This window comes from Pseudophryne corroboree, chromosome 7 (genome assembly GCF_028390025.1).
Source record: "Pseudophryne corroboree isolate aPseCor3 chromosome 7, aPseCor3.hap2, whole genome shotgun sequence".
In the NCBI taxonomy this organism is placed as follows: domain Eukaryota; kingdom Metazoa; phylum Chordata; class Amphibia; order Anura; family Myobatrachidae; genus Pseudophryne; species Pseudophryne corroboree.
Genome location: NC_086450.1, coordinates 320,179,514 through 320,201,391, shown reverse-complemented (window position 1 = coordinate 320,201,391; position 21,878 = coordinate 320,179,514). Strand labels below are relative to the sequence as shown.

General features: G+C 44.5%; 1 protein-coding gene across 1 annotated transcript in view; it reads left to right on the top strand.

Moving 5' to 3' along the window:
* Positions 1–21,878, top strand: part of LOC134945174 (uncharacterized) — a 532,944-nt gene that overhangs the window by 12,624 nt on the left and 498,442 nt on the right. Inside the window, exons 4-7 of the mRNA XM_063934300.1 lie at positions 8,783–8,967; positions 12,317–12,499; positions 17,128–17,219; positions 18,213–18,382. Of these exons, the coding sequence (XP_063790370.1) occupies positions 8,783–8,967; positions 12,317–12,499; positions 17,128–17,219; positions 18,213–18,382 (630 nt within the window). The remainder of the gene's footprint in view (positions 1–8,782; positions 8,968–12,316; positions 12,500–17,127; positions 17,220–18,212; positions 18,383–21,878) is intronic.

The following is a 21,878-nucleotide window of genomic DNA, read 5'->3' as shown; positions in this document are numbered from 1 at the left end:
ACACTCAGGAGAATGTACGACAAATCAATCTGCAATTAGGAGTATATTTCCCTACTGTTGTCAAATGGAATAAAATCTTTTCCATAAAACAAAAAGAAGGTGAAATGGCATCTGAATATTTCCATGGAGCACTGCAGGAAATGGCTAGATACACTGGGATCGAGGACATTAAGGACAATGTACATCACAGGGAGGTAGCTGTGTCAGTATTAATGGACGGGTTAAAAGAGGCATTAAGAACGAGCGTACAAACCTCTCTACCTAACTGGAGAGGTATCTCGGTGGCTGCATTAAGAGAGTCCGCTATCGTGCACAACCGGAACGTCATTAAGCACAGGGAGTCTCAGGGGGACAAGCTGATGACAGTAAGTATAAATGCTCTTACAACAAAACCGCATCAGCCAAAACCCCAGACCCCTGATGGTAAGTCACGTGTAGTAGTATGCTATAACTGTCAGAAGGAAGGACATTTTGCACGGAATTGTAGGTATAAAAACAATCATAAGGTATACCGACCCCCTAGACCAGGATATGAACCACACTATAATACACATAACTGGGATCAGGGACCGCATTGGAGAAGTTATGAGCCACATGCAGGGGAAACAGGAGGTACCCACCTAGGAGGGACTGGCATACCTCCGAAAATTCTCAGTTACCCCCCTCACATATTGTAGCTGCCAGTGCGCTGCGGGAGGGTCACAATATACAATAGGGGTTGGGCCACACCTGTAGTCTGCAGCCAGTGAAGTTGATTGCTAGCCTTGGTAGTGAACCTGAGGTCACAGTTGATGTAGCTGATAGATCATTACCTTTTCTTGTAGATACAGGCGCGGCCAGGTCAGTGTTAAATTCGACGGTAGATATGAAAACCACGGGTAAAACAATTTCGGCAATGGGAGTAACAGGAATAGTGCAACACTACCCTTTGAGTAGACCTGCGGAGATTACGATAGGGCCTTTACAGACCAAGCATTCCTTTTTGCTGGCTGCATCGGCTCCAACTAATCTACTTGGGAGAGATTTATTGTGTAAAATGAGGTGTGTCATATATTGTACTCCTGAGGGTGTCTTCTTGGATATACCCGAAAATCACGTTCAGGAAGTGCAGGATATGTTAGACACCCCACAAAGGCTAATGTCACACTCTGCTGTTATAGATAGGTGTCCATCAAAGGTAGAGGAAATGATCTCACGAATACCGGGTTCCCTTTGGACCAAAGATGGACAAGACACTGGATTGATGGCAAATGTAGCTCAAGTAGTAGTGCAAATAAAAGATGGTAAAATAGCTCCAAAAATCCCTCAGTATCCTCTGAAGCCAGAGGTGGAATTAGGAGTGTACCCAGTTATAGAGCGCTTGCTACAACAGGGCATACTAGTCAGGACGTCCAGCACTGCCAATAGTCCCATCTTTCCTGTGAAAAAGAGTGGGGGGAGGGGTTACAGGCTAGTGCAGGATCTAAGGGGGATAAACAAGATAGTTGAGAGCCAATTCCCCGTAGTGCCAAATCCAGCTGTCATCCTCATGCAAATTCCCCCTACTGCAAAATTTTTCACTGTCATTGACCTCTGTTCTGCCTTCTTTTCTGTCCCTCTGCACCCTGACAGCCAATACCTGTTTGCATTCACATACAGGGGAGTACAGTACATCCGGACTCGCCTACCCCAAGGTTTCATTGACAGCCCAAGTATTTTCTCCCAGGCTCTGCATGACTGTTTACAATCCTTTCAACCTGAGAGCGGATCAGTATTAATACAGTATGTAGATGACTTATTGCTGTGTTCTGATTCACTCGAATCGTCCTTGAAAGACATGAAACAGCTTCTGTTTCACCTTTCTAATACGGGACACAAGGTTTCAAAGGATAAGTTGCAGCTGTGCCAGACGAGGGTAAAATATTTGGGACATTGCTTGACGCAAGGACTTAGACACCTCACCGCTGATAGAATACAGGCAATTCGCGACATGACTCTGCCACAAACCCAGCAACAGATCCGCACCTTTCTTGGAATGTGTGGATACTGCCGAAACTGGATCCCAGGGTTCTCCATACTGGCTTTACCTTTGCAAGAGATGGTCTCTTCGAACAAACCAGATAGGATCTCACACACAGATGAGTCCGAACTGGCATTTGAGAGACTCAAACAGTGCCTATCACAGGCACCTGCATTAGGCATGCCAGATTATGGGAAACCCTTTGAATTGTACGGTACAGAAAGTGCTGGGTGTGCGGCAGGTGTCCTAACCCAGAGACATGGTGATGCCAGCAGGCCGGTAGCTTACTACAGTGTACAGTTTGACACCGTAGCGGGGTCTCTCCCCACATGCTTGCGATGTGTTGCAGTGATAGCTTTGCTAGTAAGTAAAAGCGAAGACGTAGTGTTAGGACACAACCTGACAATCCATACACCTCATGCAGTGTCAGCCTTACTGAACTCCGCCCAAACCAGACATGTCTCATCGGCACGGTTTACAAAGTGGGAATTAGCACTAATGGCCCCTGTAAACATCACCATAAAGAGATGCAGCGCACTAAATCCTGCAACTTATCTGCCAAGTGTGCCTGGACAGGCACAAAGGGTGGAGGATGAGAATGATGGTGAAGGAGGATTTAGTGCAGACACTGATACGCATGATTGTATGGAATATTTGAACCAGACTTTCACTGCAAGACCTGACATCAGTGACAACCCACTGGAAGGTGTAGATTTTACTTTTTACACTGACGGTAGTTGCCACAGACAGACGGACTCGGGAGAATTGTGTACTGGATACGCAGTTGTAGATGACAGAGGTATCATAGAAGCTGAGCCCCTGGGCCCACCGCACTCAGCACAAGTTGCTGAGCTGGTCGCCCTAACCAGAGCGTGTGAATTGGCCAAGGGTAAGTCAGCCAATATATACACAGATTCTAGGTATGCCTTTGGAGTAGGCATGATTTCGGGGTCCTATGGTGCCTCAGAAATTTCATGACAGCAGCTGGCACACCCGTGGCGCATGCATCCCACATAAAAAGGCTTCTAACAGCGATACAAGAACCCGACAGAGTGACTGTTATCAAGTGCAAAGCACACACTTACAACCAAGACCCAATCTCACTTGGTAACAGCCGGGCAGACGAAGCTGCTAAATCAGCAGCCAGCACCCCCATACAAACAAACATCACATCACTGATGACATTCAACACAATCAACACACAAAAATTAATTGAAATGCAAAATTTGTGTTCTCCACAGGAAAAGGTGGTCTGGAGGTCAAAGGGGTATGGCCAGGAGTCCTCAGGACTCTGGACAGGTGGACAGGGTAAGCCAGTGGCCCCCAGAGCATATCTTCCAAGCTTAGCTGAGGCGGCACACGGTCTGACTCATCTGGGTAAAGAGGGTATGTGTAAGCTGGTGAGAGCCTACTGGTGTGCGCCAGAATTCTCTTCTCATGCGGGTAAGAGAGCAATGACATGTCTTACTTGCTTGAGGAAGAATATTGGAAAGTCAATACCAACAGAACCATCCCATATCCCTCCGACAGACGTCCCTTTTCAGGTAATACAAATTGATTTCATACAGTTACCACCCTGTAGGAATTTAAAATATGTGTTAGTCTGTATTGATGTGTTTTCCAATTGGGTAGAAGCGTTCCCTGCTGCCACAAATACTGCTACGTTCACTGCAAAGAAAATTGTGCAGGAATTTGTTTGTAGATATGATATCCCTAGAATAATTGAAAGCGATAGGGGTACCCATTTTACAGGTGAAGTCTTTCAGGTTATGTGCAAACTGATGGGAATTAATAGCAAGCTGCATACTCCGTACCGACCACAGGCAAGTGCGAAGGTGGAGAGAATGAACAGCACTATTAAGAACAAGCTGAGCAAAGTGATGGCTGAGACTGGATTGTTGTGGCCAGAAGCTTTGCCACTAGTATTGTAAAGCATCAGAACCACTCCCAGGCCCCCCTTAACCTATCACCCTTTGAGATTCTTTTTGGCCGACAACCCCATGTAATGATAGACCCCCAGGATGATTTGAAATGCAATAACGAAGTGACTGTAAAATATTTGGTTAAGATGAGCCAGCAGCTGAGGAATCAAAATAGAAATCTAAAGCTGGTGATTCCTGACCTACCGAACAGTAATTGTCATGACATTGAACCTGGGGATTATGTAATGATTCGAAATTTTCTACGCTCAGGTTGCCTCATTGACAGGTGGGAAGGACCGTACCAAGTCTTGCTAACCAGCACGACAGCATTAAAGGTTGCCGAAAGAGAGACTTGGGTCCACTCGTCCCACTGTAAGAAGGTCGCTGACCCAGAGAGAACCCGTGACAAAGAGCAGAGTCATCGTATCACTGGAGTGTCTGTTCCGGGAAGGATGAGAGGCAGTACTGTTGAGACGGCACCTGAGCGCGGAGAACAACAAGACCAGAGGCGGTTGTCGCACCAGTTTTTTTATTTTCTCCATCCCCCACTACCCTCCTTCACTCCTTCTCTTTCTCCCCCTTCTTGTTTCCCTTCTCCTCCCTTAACAAGATGGACTTTCCCCAAGAGACTGCGTTCCGGGTTTTCCTGTTAATCCTGATGTTGACCAGGACAGTCTGTTTCGGTGAGGGCCCCAGAGAGGTCGAGAAAGGATCTGGAATGGGTTCTGATGGCGAGGATGGATTTGTAGAATCTCAAGAGCAACACATCACTCGAGCAAAGGCGAGTATTAGAAAGCGATCTGGTAGTCAGGGAGCTCGGAGGCACTGTGAAGGGTTATTGGCTGAGGAAAATTGCATATGTAGGAATTGTGAGAACATAGTCGAGGATGGGTGCATCCAGAGATGTCAGTCCAACCTTAATATCAACATGGACCGTCATCCATTGAGTGATTACCACTTACTAGTGGGTAAGGTCTTAAACCAGACAGAATGCTGGGTGTGCTCACAAGTACCTCAAGGTCAGAGCAAGTCAGGATTAGTACCATACCCTTTAGCAATAGATGATGTACTCGAATTACGGGGTGGGAGACCGGTGGACAAGAAATTCAATATTTCTAGGCCCCCTAGTTTGAAGCTCCACCAGTATCATGTAGATAGATCCTTATTATGTTTCAATATTTCCAATTACCGAAAACCGGGAAATTGGGAGGTGACGTGGAATAACCAGACAATGGCCTTTTCGCACAGAGCTGATAGGATACCCATAGACTCTGAACTTGTACGCCAAATAGCCAACAGTGGAAGGTATTTTCGGTATAGGTATACTTGAGGAAGCAAGATCATGTGGGTTGGAGAAGTATCACCAGGGTACTGTGATCATATCATCCAGCCTGATACTTGTACTGAGCAGATGGGAGAACTAGGGATTGGGTTTTTCACTTGGAAAGTTTGTAATATGGTAATGTCATATTCTGTCCCCTATGTTCTCCCCGATGATGCCTATTTCATATGTGGGAGGAAGGCGTATAAGTGGCTTGCCCCGAACTCAGAGGGATTGTGTTATGTTGGAAGAGTGTTGCCTGAGGCCCTGACCATAACCCATGATAAGATGAAAGATGTTCACCGCAGTGCTCAGGCTCCTTATACTCATACGCACTATGAACACATCGTCAAGAGACGCCTCATAGAGAGGACAGAGCACGCAGCCTCTGATTTGATCCACAAATCCACCGGGATTCAATTCCTTCTCACATTAGACATCACCCGTACTGCCAGAGGAATTATAAATTTTAGGTATATCCATGCGCTAGCGAACTTGATAGATAATATCACTGAGATGTATGACGACACCTTCAGGTATATGGGAAGGGAGTTACAAGCTTACAAGACAGAACTGATCCAGCACAGGATGGTCCTCAATTATATCACAGCCGTGACGGGTGGGTACTGTGTCACTTTGGCAACTCAATATGGTGTGAAATTCTGCACGTATATTACAAACAGCACTGACGACCCCACAGAGATTATCGATCAAAAGATGGATGATATATTGCAATTGAAGTGGGAGTTCCGGAGGAGACACAACCTTACCCTGACCGCTGTGGGTAATGAGTTGACCGGCTGGGTCTCATGGTTGAACCCATGAAATTGGTTCTCAGGATTAGGAGAGTGGGCTCAAAATGTTATTATGAGTGTACGGAAGTTTCTCCTTTGTATCCTGGGAGTCGTCATAATTATTGGCTTGATATTTAGGTGTGTTCGAATTCTAACGCGGCGCAAGCACGGCACAAAATTGATGAGTCTAAGGAGCGGGGGAGCTGTTACAGCAGCAGATTTAATTTACGACCCATCCATATAGACAGTGTTATGATAAGGATTGCAAATGAATTCCATGGCCTGTTTCTTTCACCCGTTTTTCCTTTGTCTCCCCCTCTGCCCAGATACACCCATCCGGAAAAGACATCGGACATACCCAAGAATGTTTATGAAAATGTTATGTGAATGTATTTTTGTCTTATCTTCATCTCTACAACCTTCAGTTAATGACACACATAGTTGACAGGTGATATTCACATATAAAAGCACTCACATATGTTCCCCCTTCATGTATCATCAACTAAATGTGCACCCCATTTGTTGGAACAAGAAGCCGGGAAAAAAAAAGCTCGGTAGTGTTTGTTGGCCCACTTACAGACCCTTAATACGGGATAAGAAGGATTTAATGTATACTTCGCAATACCTCAAAGCTTATCTAAAACATATACGGCACGATGATACATGCCCCTCAGACATGGATTCATACATACATGCTTTTTTACTATCCCACTAGGTCATACATTTCCCACCTACAACTCTCCTCCGACCATCCAATCGTCTGTAGATATTGTATTGATATTTTTCTGTTTAGTGTTTAGATAGTGGCAGTTATTGTTGACTGCCAAAGGGTGGACTGTCAAAGTCGAAAAATATTGCAAAGCACATATCACGTACAAAATACACACACATGCCCACTGCGCGTGCACTTGTTCCGCCGTGCATGCACATATCCGCAATTTGCGTATGGTCGCTCCCGCGGTCCTGCGCGTGGTGTGGGTATTTACGGCGGAGTTTGTGAACGCATGGAGGGCTATCAAAACATTACATATTTAATCCAAATAGTGCACATTGTACACATAGTCCCCCTGCACCACATCAGAAAGTATCAACAGTTGAAATGATTCCAGAACAAGGGGATTCGCCTTTACAGGATAAGAGGGGACAGACTAAGGTTATAAGGTGGTGTTTGGTAGCCAGCTGTAGGGTATTTTAAGGGAAACATTCTGGTGTTGGTCTGCGGAAGATCACATGTTCCTGTGGATAATTATGTGCAGAAGCAGAATATAGATATAAACTGTATTTACTGTATATTATGTATGCGGCGGGAATCCAAAGGAGACCACCCACAAGAGCAGTTGAGAAAGACATCGCCCACCTTTTCAAATCAACCTATGACCTCTCCTGTACTGTAAAGGTGCATCCCTGTGTCCAATGGACAAAAGGATTACAGTATCCATTGTATTGCTTTTGGAAGTATTGTATAAAAAGCCTGTTGCAGTCTGGCTGGGCACAAGACTCTCAACGCTATCAACCTGATAGCGGAGGACCGGACCGGGAAGCGCACGCGAATATTCTCACGTATGTACATTGACTGTAGCCATTTACTCTGTTGTATTGTAGTGCATAATTTGTATTGTTAACCCCCTTTCAGAAATATTACTCTGTGGTGTCGGAACCCAGTGATTAACTACAAATCGGTGTTGTGTCCTCTTTTCCCTGCTAAGGTTTAAAGTGTATTACATTGCCTAACTGTATAAGGTTTAAAAGTGTATTAATTGTGTGTGTACGCGCTGCGAGTACTTTGTATCGTCAGTGCGGCGTTTGTACGCAGAGTCCGTACATGGGGGGTCATTCCAAGTTGTTCGCTTGTTATTCTTTTCTTGCAACGGAGCGATTAGTCGCTAATGCGCATGCGCAATGTCCGCAGTGCGACTGCGCCAAGTAAATTTGCTATGCAGTTAGGTTTTTTTACTCACGGCATTACAAGGTTTTTTCTTCGTTCTGGTGATCGTAATGTGATTGACAGGAAGTGGGTGTTTCTGGGCGGAAACTGGCCGTTTTATGGGTGTTTGTGAAAAAACGCTACCGTTTCTGGGAAAAACGCGGGAGTGGCTGGAGAAACGGAGGAGTGTCTGGGCGAACGCTGGGTGTGTTTGTGACGTCAAACCAGGAACGACAAGCACTGAACTGATCGCAGATGCCGAGTAAGTGTGGAGCTACTCAGAAACTGCTAAGAAGTGTCTATTCGCAATTCTGCTAATCTTTCGTTCGCAATTTTGATAAGCTAAGATTCACTCCCAGTAGGCGGTGACTTAGCGTGTGCAAAGCTGCTAAAAGCAGCTTGCGAGCGAACAACTCGGAATGACCCCCATGGTACGGGACTCATTTACGCAAATAGCGTAAAAGGTACGTAGAGTGCACGTTGAGTTTAGCGGCCGCAGTGGCTCCATGGTAAAAGTGTGTTTAAAGGTATAGCTTTATGTTTTAAGATAATATCGACATTATCATAGGCCTCTAAATGATGGCAGCTATGTGTCAGCTACAAGATAATGCTGTGTAGATGTGGGTGTGAGCAAGATGGGTCACATTTTTCTCTAGTAGCCTTGTTTGTCCAAGTGCATTTCAGCAAAGTTGAATAATACAAGCAAAAGTAATTACTAAATAGATTATTTTATTTAGCACCCAGGTGTCAGGTTGCCTTTAAGACACGAGAATCACTTACATTGTCTCTAGCTATGACCTATGTTTCCCTTATGTGTTACAGGGCCAAGAAGTTCAATACAACAGGAGGTTTAGTTTGGCAGCTGACAGCATAATATTCCCAGTCATTTCTGGGTTTCCAGTTCAGCTCGCTCTCAATGCCTCAGCGTCAACCAATATCAAAATCAGAGGAAATATGGATTTTAGGCAGCAGACAAACTTTTTCTTAAATGGGTATATTAAACCAAGGTATGCAAACCTGGATAAGTGACATGCGTTTTATTAACACATAAAAATTGTTTAGGTGATAGAAAATTGTATTTGTTTTCCTGTTTTTCATAGTTTGATAAATTAGATAAATCTTGCTGTTCTTTTCTATACACTTGTTATGTTATACATTGTTTAATTGAAAGCTCCAGTTATATTCAGAAGAATTAGAGTCTGTCAAAAAAAGACATAGTAGGTTGTGTACCAAATGCATGTGATATGTGCGATGTGCCTGATTTTGAGTGGGAGGCAATGCTGGAACAATGTTTATCATATGTGTCTGAATCGCATTGCGCATTAGTCCCAGTTTTGTTCATACAGAGTGGTAGTACAGATTTGCATGCAGGGAGATGTTGCATCTTATAGAAGTGTCGCGGCATGTTGCTGAAGGCGGTTGCGCACAAAGACACTGAATCGCTCACATGTAAAATGTGAAGAAAAATACAGTATGCTATTCTTCTTGGAGTGTCTCAGTCACATCGGGCGTCTCGCCCCATACGGCATATTGACAACCATTAAATGAGGACACATCTGTACGTCTAAAGATGCACCAAGCTGGTGTTTCAGCATCTACAGAAAGTGACAGTAGACGTCTCAGTTCTTGCGCATTTGGACGCAGGGATGTACTCAAGGGAAGCGCTTTGTATTAGCATAAACATGACACAGTTGTGCTGCGTCTGTCTCCAACTCAGAATGAGAACCAGAACGCCTGTTTAGAAAGACTGTGGGCGGGATGTACTAAGCATTGCATCTGCGATGATGTACATACCACCTCTTACCGGGCACATACTGATATGTACCTAAAAATTAACAAAGGACAACTCTCCCGATAAGAGCTGCCCTTTGTGATAGAAGGACTTACGGGTTTAGGACCCAGGAATCCTTCTGCACATGCGCAGTGTGACAGGCTGGCCGCCGAGGGTGCTGGGAGGCAGAGCCGGCCTTAGCTATAGGCAGGCTAGGCATTTGCCTAGGGCATCCAAGCATGTCTAGGGGCATCCAAGCATGTCCCTGCAGTATCTCATGCTGGGAGGGACAGTCCGCAAACTAACTGTTACTTTCCAAATGTATTCAATCAGTACTTGTATACACTGCTGTTTACATTTGTAAAAAAAAATGCACACTGTGCCTTAAACTTCCTCTGACATGCTTGAATGCCCCTGACTTGTGAGACCTCAGACAGACAGCAGAAGCCAAGTAAATGCAATTCCTGGACCTGTGACATTTTTACTGACTATATAAGGTTATTACTGGATGGCTTCTATAACACATGTGTATTTTGGAAGACTGCTTCACAGAAACCTGACATCACCTATACTGCTTGTGCACATAGGGGAGGGGGACCCTGTTATCCTGTGTCCCTTATCCCTGTGCAATTCCCAGGTGTCTGCAGGGACATAACATGGGCAATGTTCTCCCCACACTTTATTTCCTAGTCAGTCCATGCCGTAAAATTCCCCTGCCACCCAGCACTGTAACATGGTCAGTAAGTTGCGTTGTGCTTTTCTATATGAAACATCAGTGCAGCATGACTTTCGGACACATCAGACTGGAGGGCAGAGCATATCACTCCAACAGTATAAAGTAAAGTGCATGCAGTAACAGACACCAGCAAACACACTGAATAGTGAAGAGAATGGACAGTTTCTACATGTTTGATACTGGTCTTTTTGTATAACCAGCAAGTGTGGCAGTATCTGTGGCAGTATATGTGTATTATGGGCAATACTAATGTGGGGCATATGTGTAAGGTGCATTACTGTGTGGCATTATGTGTATTATGGGCATTACTAATGTGGGGCATATGTGTAAGGTTCCTTTACTGTGTGGAATTATATGTATTATGGTCATTAATGTGTGGCATTGTGCAGAGTTGAACTGGCCCACAGGGTAACCCCCCGGTGGGCCCCACAGACCTGAGCGTTGCAGGTACAGATGCAGAACGAGCGGCGGAGCTAGGGGGCACCAGACAAAATTTTGCCTAGGGCATCAAATTGGCTAGGGCCGGCTCTGCTGGGAGGGATCTGAATGGATCTTTCTTAGAGGGAATTTGAAAAGAAGCCCATAGGCTTTTATCGGGTAAAGCCATGGGGTCCAATCTCCAGAATGTATCGCATTCCAGAGCTTGGTATAAGGGAAAGTTGACAAATTCCCAGTATGAGATCTCCTGCTTTCCAAATGGCACTCGCAGTAACATAGCATTTTGAGCTTGTCTTGTTAGCTAGTGTTTGTTTTCCTGTATAGGGGAAGCTTGGCCGAAGAGGCTTCTAATCCCTCCTGATGGGCTGGTGCTATTTCCAATGCACCTTGCGAGTATTTCACATAGGTTGGCCATGGAAGTGTAGGTGCATGGGTGTGGAGCCATAAAATAAAACAGAATGTCATTGCTCCCTGTCGCATTGTCTGAACAATTGGAAGGTGATTGGCTGGTGTGCATATACACCGTATACTATTCTGTGACTCATGGCAGACTTATCTAATTATTAATGCATTTAATTAATAATATGTAATGATGAATGGACAGTGTTTTTAATATGAAGTTTATTTGCCTACTCTCTTGGAAGTTTGAAGAGCTCTCCCAGGAGAGTAGACACCCCTAGCACATCACATCCACTTCTGCAGTTAAGGGGAAAACCCTTTATGGCGCAAATAGCATTTTGCGGTGGATGTGAGGGCATGATGATGTGACCTGGGCCAGAATAACAATGGGATGGAAGGAGATACAAAATAGGCCCATCATTTTAAGTAATAACATTTTATTTCTAGGAGGTGTACACACCGGCGTGGCTCTGGCCACACCCACAGAGCACTGGTCACTGCTCCTCCCTTCCTCAGCCCCAGGCCCATGTGGCCCTTAATCCAGCCCAGGATGTGATTTACAGCACCATTCTCCCGCATCTTCCCCTGGGACCTTTCCCTCCAGTATCTCCCAGAGGGAAGTCCAACAAAGTCAGCAAATGTAGTATGAAGTAAGCCTCTTACCATGATGCATTTTGCAGCAATTGCTTCTGTTAGGCAGTTACATTCAATGGTTCAACATTATGGAACTGAATGATGGCAACTAGAAGGGGCCTGTGTCAATGACAGATGGATCAGATAAAACAATGTTTGTTTCATAGTGGCAGATTTACTGTACTAAAGTCTCTAAAAATCAAAATTAGTAGTGTTCCCATAGTAACCAATCAGTCTCTGCCTATCATTTTCTAGGATGTAACTGAAAAATGACAGCTAGAATCTGGTTGCTAAGTGCAACTTTTTTATTTTTTAGAAGCTTTAGTAAATCTATCGTCTAATGTTCAAAAATCCACTTCAGGTTTTCTTCTTTTGACAGTGCTTCACTCCAACTCTCTGCCCAAATGGGAATCACTGGAATAGTGGGAAAAATTGGCCTGACATGGGTAACTGGCATAAGGACAATGAGCAGTTTGGATGGGGGAATTCAAATGAAGCGGGGACAGGATCTAAAAATTTTCCTGAATACACCAGAAGATTCTATGGAAATACTTGACTTCAGGTGAGATCTATACATCCATCTATATATCCATCCATCTATACGTACATCTATACAGTGTTGGACAGGGGCATGAAGGGCCCACCGGGGAAATGCAGTAATAGGGGCCCATGCTTAGAGGCTTGGCTAACCAGTAGTGCATGTTCTGGGCCCCTTGTTAAATATATATAGCAATAACACTGTAGAAAATACACAATAGTCCTGTGCAGTTTAATGTAACATATGGATAATGTGTAATTCAAATGCAAATCTGATCCCTAGAAGAAGGGATGCGCCCCCCCAGACAGGGGGGCCCACCAGCGGTTTCCCCTGTACCCCTGTGGGCCAGTCCGACCCTGCATCTATACATCCCCAGCATAGAGGACACTCTGAGAAATGCAGATATAAGTCTTTTAAAATACAAATACAATAAAAAAAAGATAATTTATTATCTATTGAGCATTATGCAAGATAAATAGAATATTTGGCCATTAAAAAATGTATTTCCGCTCAGATGTATTGAAAATCACATCCAGGGACAGGCACCCTGATAGTAGCCCGTCCCTGCTACTGTATATGTAAAATACAGTGATCGCATTAACAATCACTGAGCAATCACTTTACTTTATGCTGCAGACCTACTGCGCATGCGTCATCAATAGTTAACACAGGCGCTAAGGGCTGTCCCCGTAATACATGTATGGCCCCCAAAATTTCTTTTTTTTCCAGACTTCCCAGAAAAATGTGTATCATAAATATACCCCGAAAACATAACTGTATCATGTGAGCTATGTACCTTCATGTAGAAGACGAAGGGGCAAGAGCCACTCATAGCTCACACCCTGGCTGAGGCTTTGCATGGAAGGTTATGAGTCTTTACAGGGAAAACTGTAGGAAATGGGGAAGGGGTTTTGAGGTGTACCGTGAAGAGGGGAGTTGGGGGGTGCCGCGGGGGATGTAGGGTGAGGGTGGGGGTGCGAGGGGAAGTGGAGGCATTTTTTTGCAGTGGGGGGGAGGATGAAGGGGCAGCTGAGGGGCGGAGCATACAAATTAGTAGCTGGTCCCATAAGAGGACCAGACCACAGTGACTGGCCACACACTGTAGCTGGGTGCAGGAGTAGGAGGGTCTCAGAGGCAGGCACAGAAAAGCTGCAGGGAGGGAGGAGGTGGAGCAGACAAAAAGGGGATTATACCCGTTCTGACACTGCCCGTGGTAACCCTAGATGGTGGCTGCACTGCGCCCTGTGACCCGCATTGACCTGCACCTCTCAAATGTTTGGCGTGGGGGTGTCAGTCGCCCACTTGCTCCCCCATTTTCCGGCACCTATGTTCTGACGTATTACATGCACTGCACTTTGTATGAGTCATACTATAGCTTGTAACAGTGACGTGCGGTGAAGTCAATGGCTGGGGAGGCACTGGCTTCTCATGTACATCCACAGTCGCACAAGAACACAAACCTCAGCTCACTTTTTAGGGAAAGCAAATACATTAGAGTGCACAGGGGGTAGTGTGGTACTGCAGCAATTGTGTATATACTGTGATTACAGGACAGATCGCAAAGTACCCATAGTGTTCACTCTAGGATTTTTTTAGGGCAGGGTGCTGATCACGGGTAGGGCACATTTTTTATTCGGGAGGACACATTTTTAAGTTACAGATGGGTCCACGGTTATCTTGGCTAGTTTGCTGCGCCTAGGCACAACATGGTTTATTAACATAAACCCTTAATCTATTGTTCTCAGCTGCAATACAATACAGAAAACCATACAGCAGGGGATAAAGTCCAACTGCCCTGGCTCAATTAATCCTATTAAAGGTCAAGATAAACATGGACCCATCTGTAGATGTGCAAAATTAGGTACATACTATAATGCTTGGTCCTCCTATTCCTACATGCTAAAGCATGGACAGTGCGCGCCGAAGGCGCGCAGCAAAAATTTAGGGGCGTTGTTTCATGGGGAAGGGGCATGGCAACATAATCGTGGCAATTCACATTACACCACACAGTAGTGCAGCTAATACACATTGCACCAGGTAGAACCTCCTATACACACTGCGATAGGCAGAGCACGTTATACATATTGCGCCACATAGAGCACATTCTACACTTTGCGCCAGGCAGAGCACGTTATACACATTGCACCAGATAGAGAGCACTGAGACACGCTGCACCAGGTAGAGAGCACTGAGACACGCTGCACCAGGTAAAGAGCACTGAGACACGCTGCACCAGGTAGAGAGCACTGAGACACGCTGCACCAGGTAGAGAGCACTGAGACACGCTGCACCAGGTAGAGAGCACTGAGACACGCTGCACCAGGTAGAGAGCACTGAGACACGCTGCACCAGATAGAGAGCACTGAGACACATTGCACCAGGTAGAGAGCACTGAGACACATTGCACCAGGTAGAGAGCACTGAGACACATTGCACCAGGTAGAGAGCACTGAGACACATTGCACCAGGTAGAGAGCACTGAGACACGCTGCACCAGGTAGAGAGCACTGAGACACGCTGCACCAGATAGAAAGCACTGAGACACGCTGCACCAGGTAGAGAGCACTGAGACACGCTGCACCAGGTAGAGAGCACTGAGACACGCTGCACCAGGTAGGGAGCACTGAGACGCTGCACCAGGTAGAGAGCACTGAGTAGTTACTGTTACAGAGAGGTTAGGGTGCGGGGGAGGGAGGGTTAGGTACCGTCGGTACCGTCACAGGGAGGTTAGGGTGCGGGGGAGGGAGGGGTAGGTACCGTCACAGGGAGGTTAGGGTGCGAGGGAGGTTAGGGTGCGGGGGAGGGAGGATTAGGTACCGCCACAGGGAGGTTAGGGTGCGGGGGAGGGAGGATTAGGTACCGCCACAGGGAGGTTAGGGTGCGGGGGAGGGAGGATTAGGTACCGCCACAGGGAGGTTAGGGTGCGGGGGAGGGAGGGTTAGGTACCGTCACAGGGAGGTTAGGGTGCGGGGGAGGGTGGGTTAGGTACCGTCACAGGGAGGTTAGTGTGCGGGGGAGGGAGGATTAGGTACCGCCACAGGGTGGTTAGGGTTAGGCTGCTGGGTGGGAGGGTTAGGTTTAGGTAACGGCACGGGGAGGTTAGGAACTATGGGGGATCCCGGCGTCGGTCTTCTGATTGCTGGGATCCCAAGCGCTGACTTCTTATACCATATCCCTCACTACACGTGGACCAAACAAAAAAAGCTAAATGCTATATTGCACAATCACCTCTAATCTCCCACCACCAATTTGGGGCCCCCAGCCCTCCCTACCTGCTGCTTCTCCATGGTCCCTGCAGAGCAAAGATGAAGTCTGGGGATCCATGTAGGGACAAGTGGATGTACCTTGTCTGATCTGTGGCGGCGGGCCCTCTCACATGAGCAGTCTTGGCTGGAGCTGGCAGCGCTGGGTCCCGAGCAGAAGCCACCGTCGGGAGAGTGCAGTAGTGCGGAGGAGGAGATCACCAGCCGCCGCACAATTTCTTCCCTAGGTCTGTGCTTCTCGCCGCTGCTGCTGCTGCACGGCGGCACTTTGCTGTACCCCCTCCCCGGTTCTTCTACCTGTAAATCACCGGGTGAGGGCGGGTGACGGCAGCTGATCGCGGCTGATGGCATGGCGGCTGATGGCGGGTGCTGGCAGGTTCTCTTCGGCCTCCGGTGGGACAGAAGTCAGCGGGAGATGAAGAGAGGGGAGCTCTGAGTCCCTTCCTTGTCCCGCCGCTACATATTGGTGATTGGGCCAGCGGATCCAGTGCTGGATCCGCTGTCCAATCAAATGTGCCTCGCTAGCAGGGGCGTGCTTTCCCTGCCAGCGAGGCACTTACATAAGTGCCGCTTTCACTGTTATTTGTAATGGGCTTTTTCAGCCCAGTGATTGGCCCCGCCCCCAGCTTTATCCCCGTTCCCACTGTGTACCCACTGTCTACGGGAGGCACTTGCTATCAGTGCCTCCCAAACTAGTTTAATAGACTAGAATTATTAGAATAATATAAACAGTATACATATGACACAAAATATGTGTCATATGTATCTTTTTGTATTATTTTAATCATTAAGGAATGACAGGGGAGGCACTGCCTCCCCTGCCTCCCCTGACTGCACGTCCCTGGCTTGTAAAGTGCTATTTATGTCTTCTTCATGGACTGGCCACACTTGCTCTAAAATCAGGCATTTGGAAACCCCCTCTAGAAATTCTGTGTTTGCCCCTGGACCTCTGTTGTTGTTGGATACTGAATATTGACTTAAACACTTGAATCATCTAAATCCTCTCTAGAGATTTGCAGAAAATATTTGCTAACGAGTTGACACTGTGAACAGCACTAAACCTGAAACCTTTGCTGAACGTGTATAATTCTGAAAAAATAATGGGATGGAGTTTATTAAGCTAAATGGACCAGTCCATTAAATGACACATGCAACTTGCATTAAGAGCACTTGTTTTTTCATTTTTGGGTTTCGTATCCTTCTAAAGGAACACTTGTGCTATTATAAGTGTCAGCACTATATTAGTAACATTGGGTGCTACTGATGTTGTTATTATATGATAACTATCATAGATTCATGTACAGCTCTACTTTTTGTGTGGACTACAACTGCAAGTTTTCTTTCAATATATACCAGCATGTTAAAAGCAAAATGTCATACTTCTACCAGCTCCCATTTATACTTCATGACACCAGATGGTTTTGAGAAAATGAAAAGTCCCATTGGTCAGATTGAGAGAAAATCCTGCGTGAATGAGGAAGGTAAGTGCACAACTTAACAATGCACTTTAGTAATCAGGGGCAGATGGAGGATTTGCTGGTAAGGGTTTCTATGACATATACACACTGTACATGCACACACTAACGCATACACACACTAGCACAATAAACATACATACTTGCACTTTTGATGCACCTGCTGCTGGTTGATAATAGGGGTGGGTACCTCTTCTCATTAGACCCCGCCCTTGTATCATAATGCAGCAGTTCACAGGGATATGGGGAGGGGCACTGCTAGTCATAATGGCCCACCTCCTTACTGCTGCCAATCATGTAAGGGGGGAATCTGTCCATCAGGGCGTGTTTCTGGGATACGGGATAGTCTATCTCCTAAGGTACTACCTACATACATTCATTCTGGATTTCCCCCCCCAAAAAAATCCGTTAAGTCTTAAGTCAACTGTTCAAGTCGTGTTCTTCACCAAATATGTCTCAAAACTGTTCTTATTATAGTTGGTAATCTAATAATCTTACACAATCTTTGCAACGCCATCTGGTGCTATCGAAATGTGTACTTAATTTAATATCAATTTTCAATAGCTAACTGCCCTGACATGCCATTTTGCTCTTTCCAGAACTCTTGTCCTTTGGGGGTCAGAGTTATTAACAAGAATGGAACTCATGGAGTTCCAACTTTTTCACCCTAGACATTCTATTATAAAAGACAGGAGTAGAAGATTAGAGAGAAAAAAATGGCACATACAGAATTTTAAAGCAAAAACTCATTGAATAAAAGACTCCCCAAAGCACTTGTTTATCCCATTTATTCAATGGCAAAACAATCCTTTACTTATCTCAACATTTTAATTTGCTCTAAATGTTCCAACAAGGTACGTTTCAAGGTACTATGCTGTGTAGCTTGAGCGCGCTTACAAATTAATCTTCATTAAAGGGAAAAACCCCTACATATGACATGCATTTTCACCTTGCCCTGCACTGATAAATTACCTTATATATGATTTTTTTCCTTCACAGTATCCAAACTTTTGGGCTGGCAGCCTTGTCTGGAGGTGTCTTTTCCCGATGGTGATAATGTCTTGCCATTCCCGTTGTCTGGACCAGCAAAAGCATTACTCAGATTAAGAAAACATGATAAAGGGCTGCAACAGTATCTCTTAGAAGCTTCATACAACCATGTGTCACAGGTACCAGTACATTTTATGATCAGTAAGAAATACAATGTAGGACCACCACTAAATTTTCATATCTATCTGGCTAGAACTTTTGATATACAGCAAGAGATATCAAAGTGCTTGAATTTACATTTCTGTTGCTTGTCTGGTAGAATGTCTACTGTTCAGGAATTAGTAGTGAGTATGTTACAGATGGTGGATTATTGTACACTGCTTGAGTGGACATTACAATTTTTAATTTTTAATCTGTCTAAAGTTAAAATTTAAAATGCTATATGAACCCATCACCAACTTGTCAAAAATGAAATGTCCTCTTATATTAATGGTGCATCATGTGCATGGTAAAATCAACAGCAAATGTAGCCAGCTGTGCTGTGGGCCTAGACCAGAAAGGCTGCTGATGACATCAGTGTCTTAGCTTATTTATCCAATATGTGCTGGTTTTCTAGCTTTATTCTGTAAAGGAAACTTACATTACATTTGCTAATAAGGATCACTCGAGGAAGGTGTAAAGATAATTTTGCCACATGCATAATGGCATCCAATGACTGCAGGAAAGGAGATGGTCTGGTGAGGGTCTAATAAGAATCAGACTGACATGAGATGACCAGGTCTCTAATATACTGAATTAGTCAAATAAAGCGGAGCCTGTGACAGTAGGTGTCTAGAATCCAGATGCCGAAGTACATCACATCAGTATAGCTTCCACACTGATAAAACTCTAATATGGGCTTAGACATTAATAACTTCTCAGCTTGTAATATACCATTCAATAAAATGTTTTTAAAATTAATATATAAAAAAAGGTAACCCCCCTTATATATATAATAGATATTAAAGTCCATAGTATCAGTCCTGCGCTTTAGGCCTCTGTTTGTTTGAGCTCTTTCCCAAATGAGATCAGTGCTGCATCTCCAGACTCCAGGCCATGGTGTCAATTTCTAAGAGATTATGATAGTAATGGAGAGTGCACACGTGAGAATAGTATAAAACAACCTTTACTAGAAATATAACCTCACATACATCTCAGTTTAAAACAGCAAGTGTGTGTTACAAAGGATCGATTCACCGCATGAATAGACCTGTCTCTCTGCTCCGTCTCCGATCGTCCACAAGAATTGCACCGGCTCAATAGCGGATGATGTTATTTCATCCAAATCAGTAGGTTTCACCTGATATGTTTCGTCTCACATTGTTTTATTCCACATAAAGTATACCAAAGAACCAATAAAGTATACATATTTGGTAACCTTGTAAATATTAGGAGGTTCTGAATAAAACTAGTGGCATATATAATTGAAAAACAAGATAGCAGCGCTTCAATAGGGAATTTGATACAATTAATATGTATATGAAAATAACTAAAAGAGCTTACGGAGATGAATGGATTGAAGGTAAAAAGACATTCAATTTAATAAAATGACTGACAATACATTTGACATACTGATTTACACTAATAAAATATATAAAACAACCAGAACCACCACAAAGGCTGCTGTAGTGAGTGTCCGTTCGTTATTTTTGTTGGACTTAAAGATGATAAAAGTGCGCATCACATGCCCTGGAAGAAAAGTATCCCTAAGAGTCAGTTTCTTCGCATTAGAAGAAACTGCTCTGACTTGGAATCCTTTGAAGTTCAGGCCAAACAGATGTTCCATTCCTTCATTTCAAGAGGCTATCCTGAACTACTTCTCAGGAATGCCTTAGAGGAAGTTAGAAGGTTAGATAGAGTCCACTTACTCAGCTCCATTAAGGGAGCCAAGAAAGTCCAATTCAGTCGGGAAGAAGAGTTGGCCTTCATCTCTACCTTCAATAATTGCCATTCTGAGATCCAGACCATCGTCTCGAGGAATTTCAATATCCTGAGACAAGATGCTCATCTTTCCTCCTTCCTACCTCATAATCCTAGGTTCATTTTTAAAAAGAACCAATCTCTGAAAAATGTATTAGCACCAAGCCACCTTAGACAGGCATCGCTGCCCGTCAGTGGGAGTACGGACAGCGGTAACTGGTTAAAAAAAAGTAAAAGGATGCTATAAGTGTGGAAAAAACTGATGTATTACCTGTGACTTTATTCAAAATAAGACCCAAAAAATTCAGCTAGATGCTCATGATAATACCTATGAAATTAAACATTTCATTAATTGTGAAACTTCCTATGTAATTTACATGTTGATTTGCAGCTGTAACAAAAAATATATAGGTCGCACCACTCGCACTTTAAAAACTCGCTTTTTAGAACATCGCAGAAACATCCTAAAAAGGATTCAGACCCACAGTGTGCCGAAACATTTTAGTGATTACCATCAGGGGAATCCAGCGTGTTTGAAATTGATTGGTATAGAGCACATCCCAAAGACCCTACGAGGTGGAGATAGATATAAAAAGTTATGTGTACAAGAAGCCTTAGGATGTTTAAGATGAATAGCATTTTCCCCGAAGGACTTAATGAATCAGTAGAATTGAACATGCTAATTTGATTTGGTTGTGTAAACTCTTCCTTTTCTCCTGAGCATTTCGTTCATTAATAAAATAGGGTAACTTTGTTCTTTAATAGCTCTATTTAGAAGCATTTTGCTCAATGGTTAACATCTAGTATACTTATTGGGTCAGGATAAAAAAGTGGCAGTAAGATAAATTGCTGTCTACATTATGAAGAATGTGCAATATATTTAAAGCACGTTCCAATCCGCTATTTGTTAACAATAGTATGATTATGGCTCAAATTAGACTTTATATTATGTAAAATAAAAAAGTATTAGTGTTTATTTGACCAAACTGATTTTTGTTAGAATCAGCATTGGAAATAACTATGCCGATATGCCTAAATCTAATTTATGAGGGTGTGGAATGGTGGTAGTTATAGTGCTGATAGGCCGTTTCTGAATTGCTGCCCTTTCATAATGTAATTTCCTCTGTCAGCATCAGCGTGATCTATGCGCTCTAAACACCAGGAAAAACACAACATTGATGCGTGTCCTAAGAGGCGGGCCACGTGACCAGATCAGTAGGTGTGGCTGCAGGGTCCCGCCTCCGTAGTTGCTTAGCTACGGCTTCTCTCTATGCCCGGCCCAAGGAAGCGCCATGAGCGCAATTAAACAGCCCCACTTCATGGGAGGCGGGTCACGTGACTGGAGCATCTGATCGGGTGATAGGTCTCCACCCCTTCGGTTGCCTAGTTACGGCCCCGCTCTATGCCCGGAACACAGAAGCGCTATGAGTGCTGGCGTGTTATCGGACATAGAATTAGAATGATCTAACAATCCTCATGTACATTTAACCTGCGGTGCGGGTCTCAACGTGATTTAACATGTGACCATCCCGTAATTATTCAGTTTCTACATAGAGTAAACTTAACGGAGGCTCTGTATCATGTTGCTAAGCAACAGTGCCATTTAATACAGGAACTGATTTCACTCTCTCTGATAGTCACATGATCGCCTTTGTCACTTAACCCGGAAGTAATCTATAAATAAGTATCTTCTAAATATTAAACGACATTGAAAAT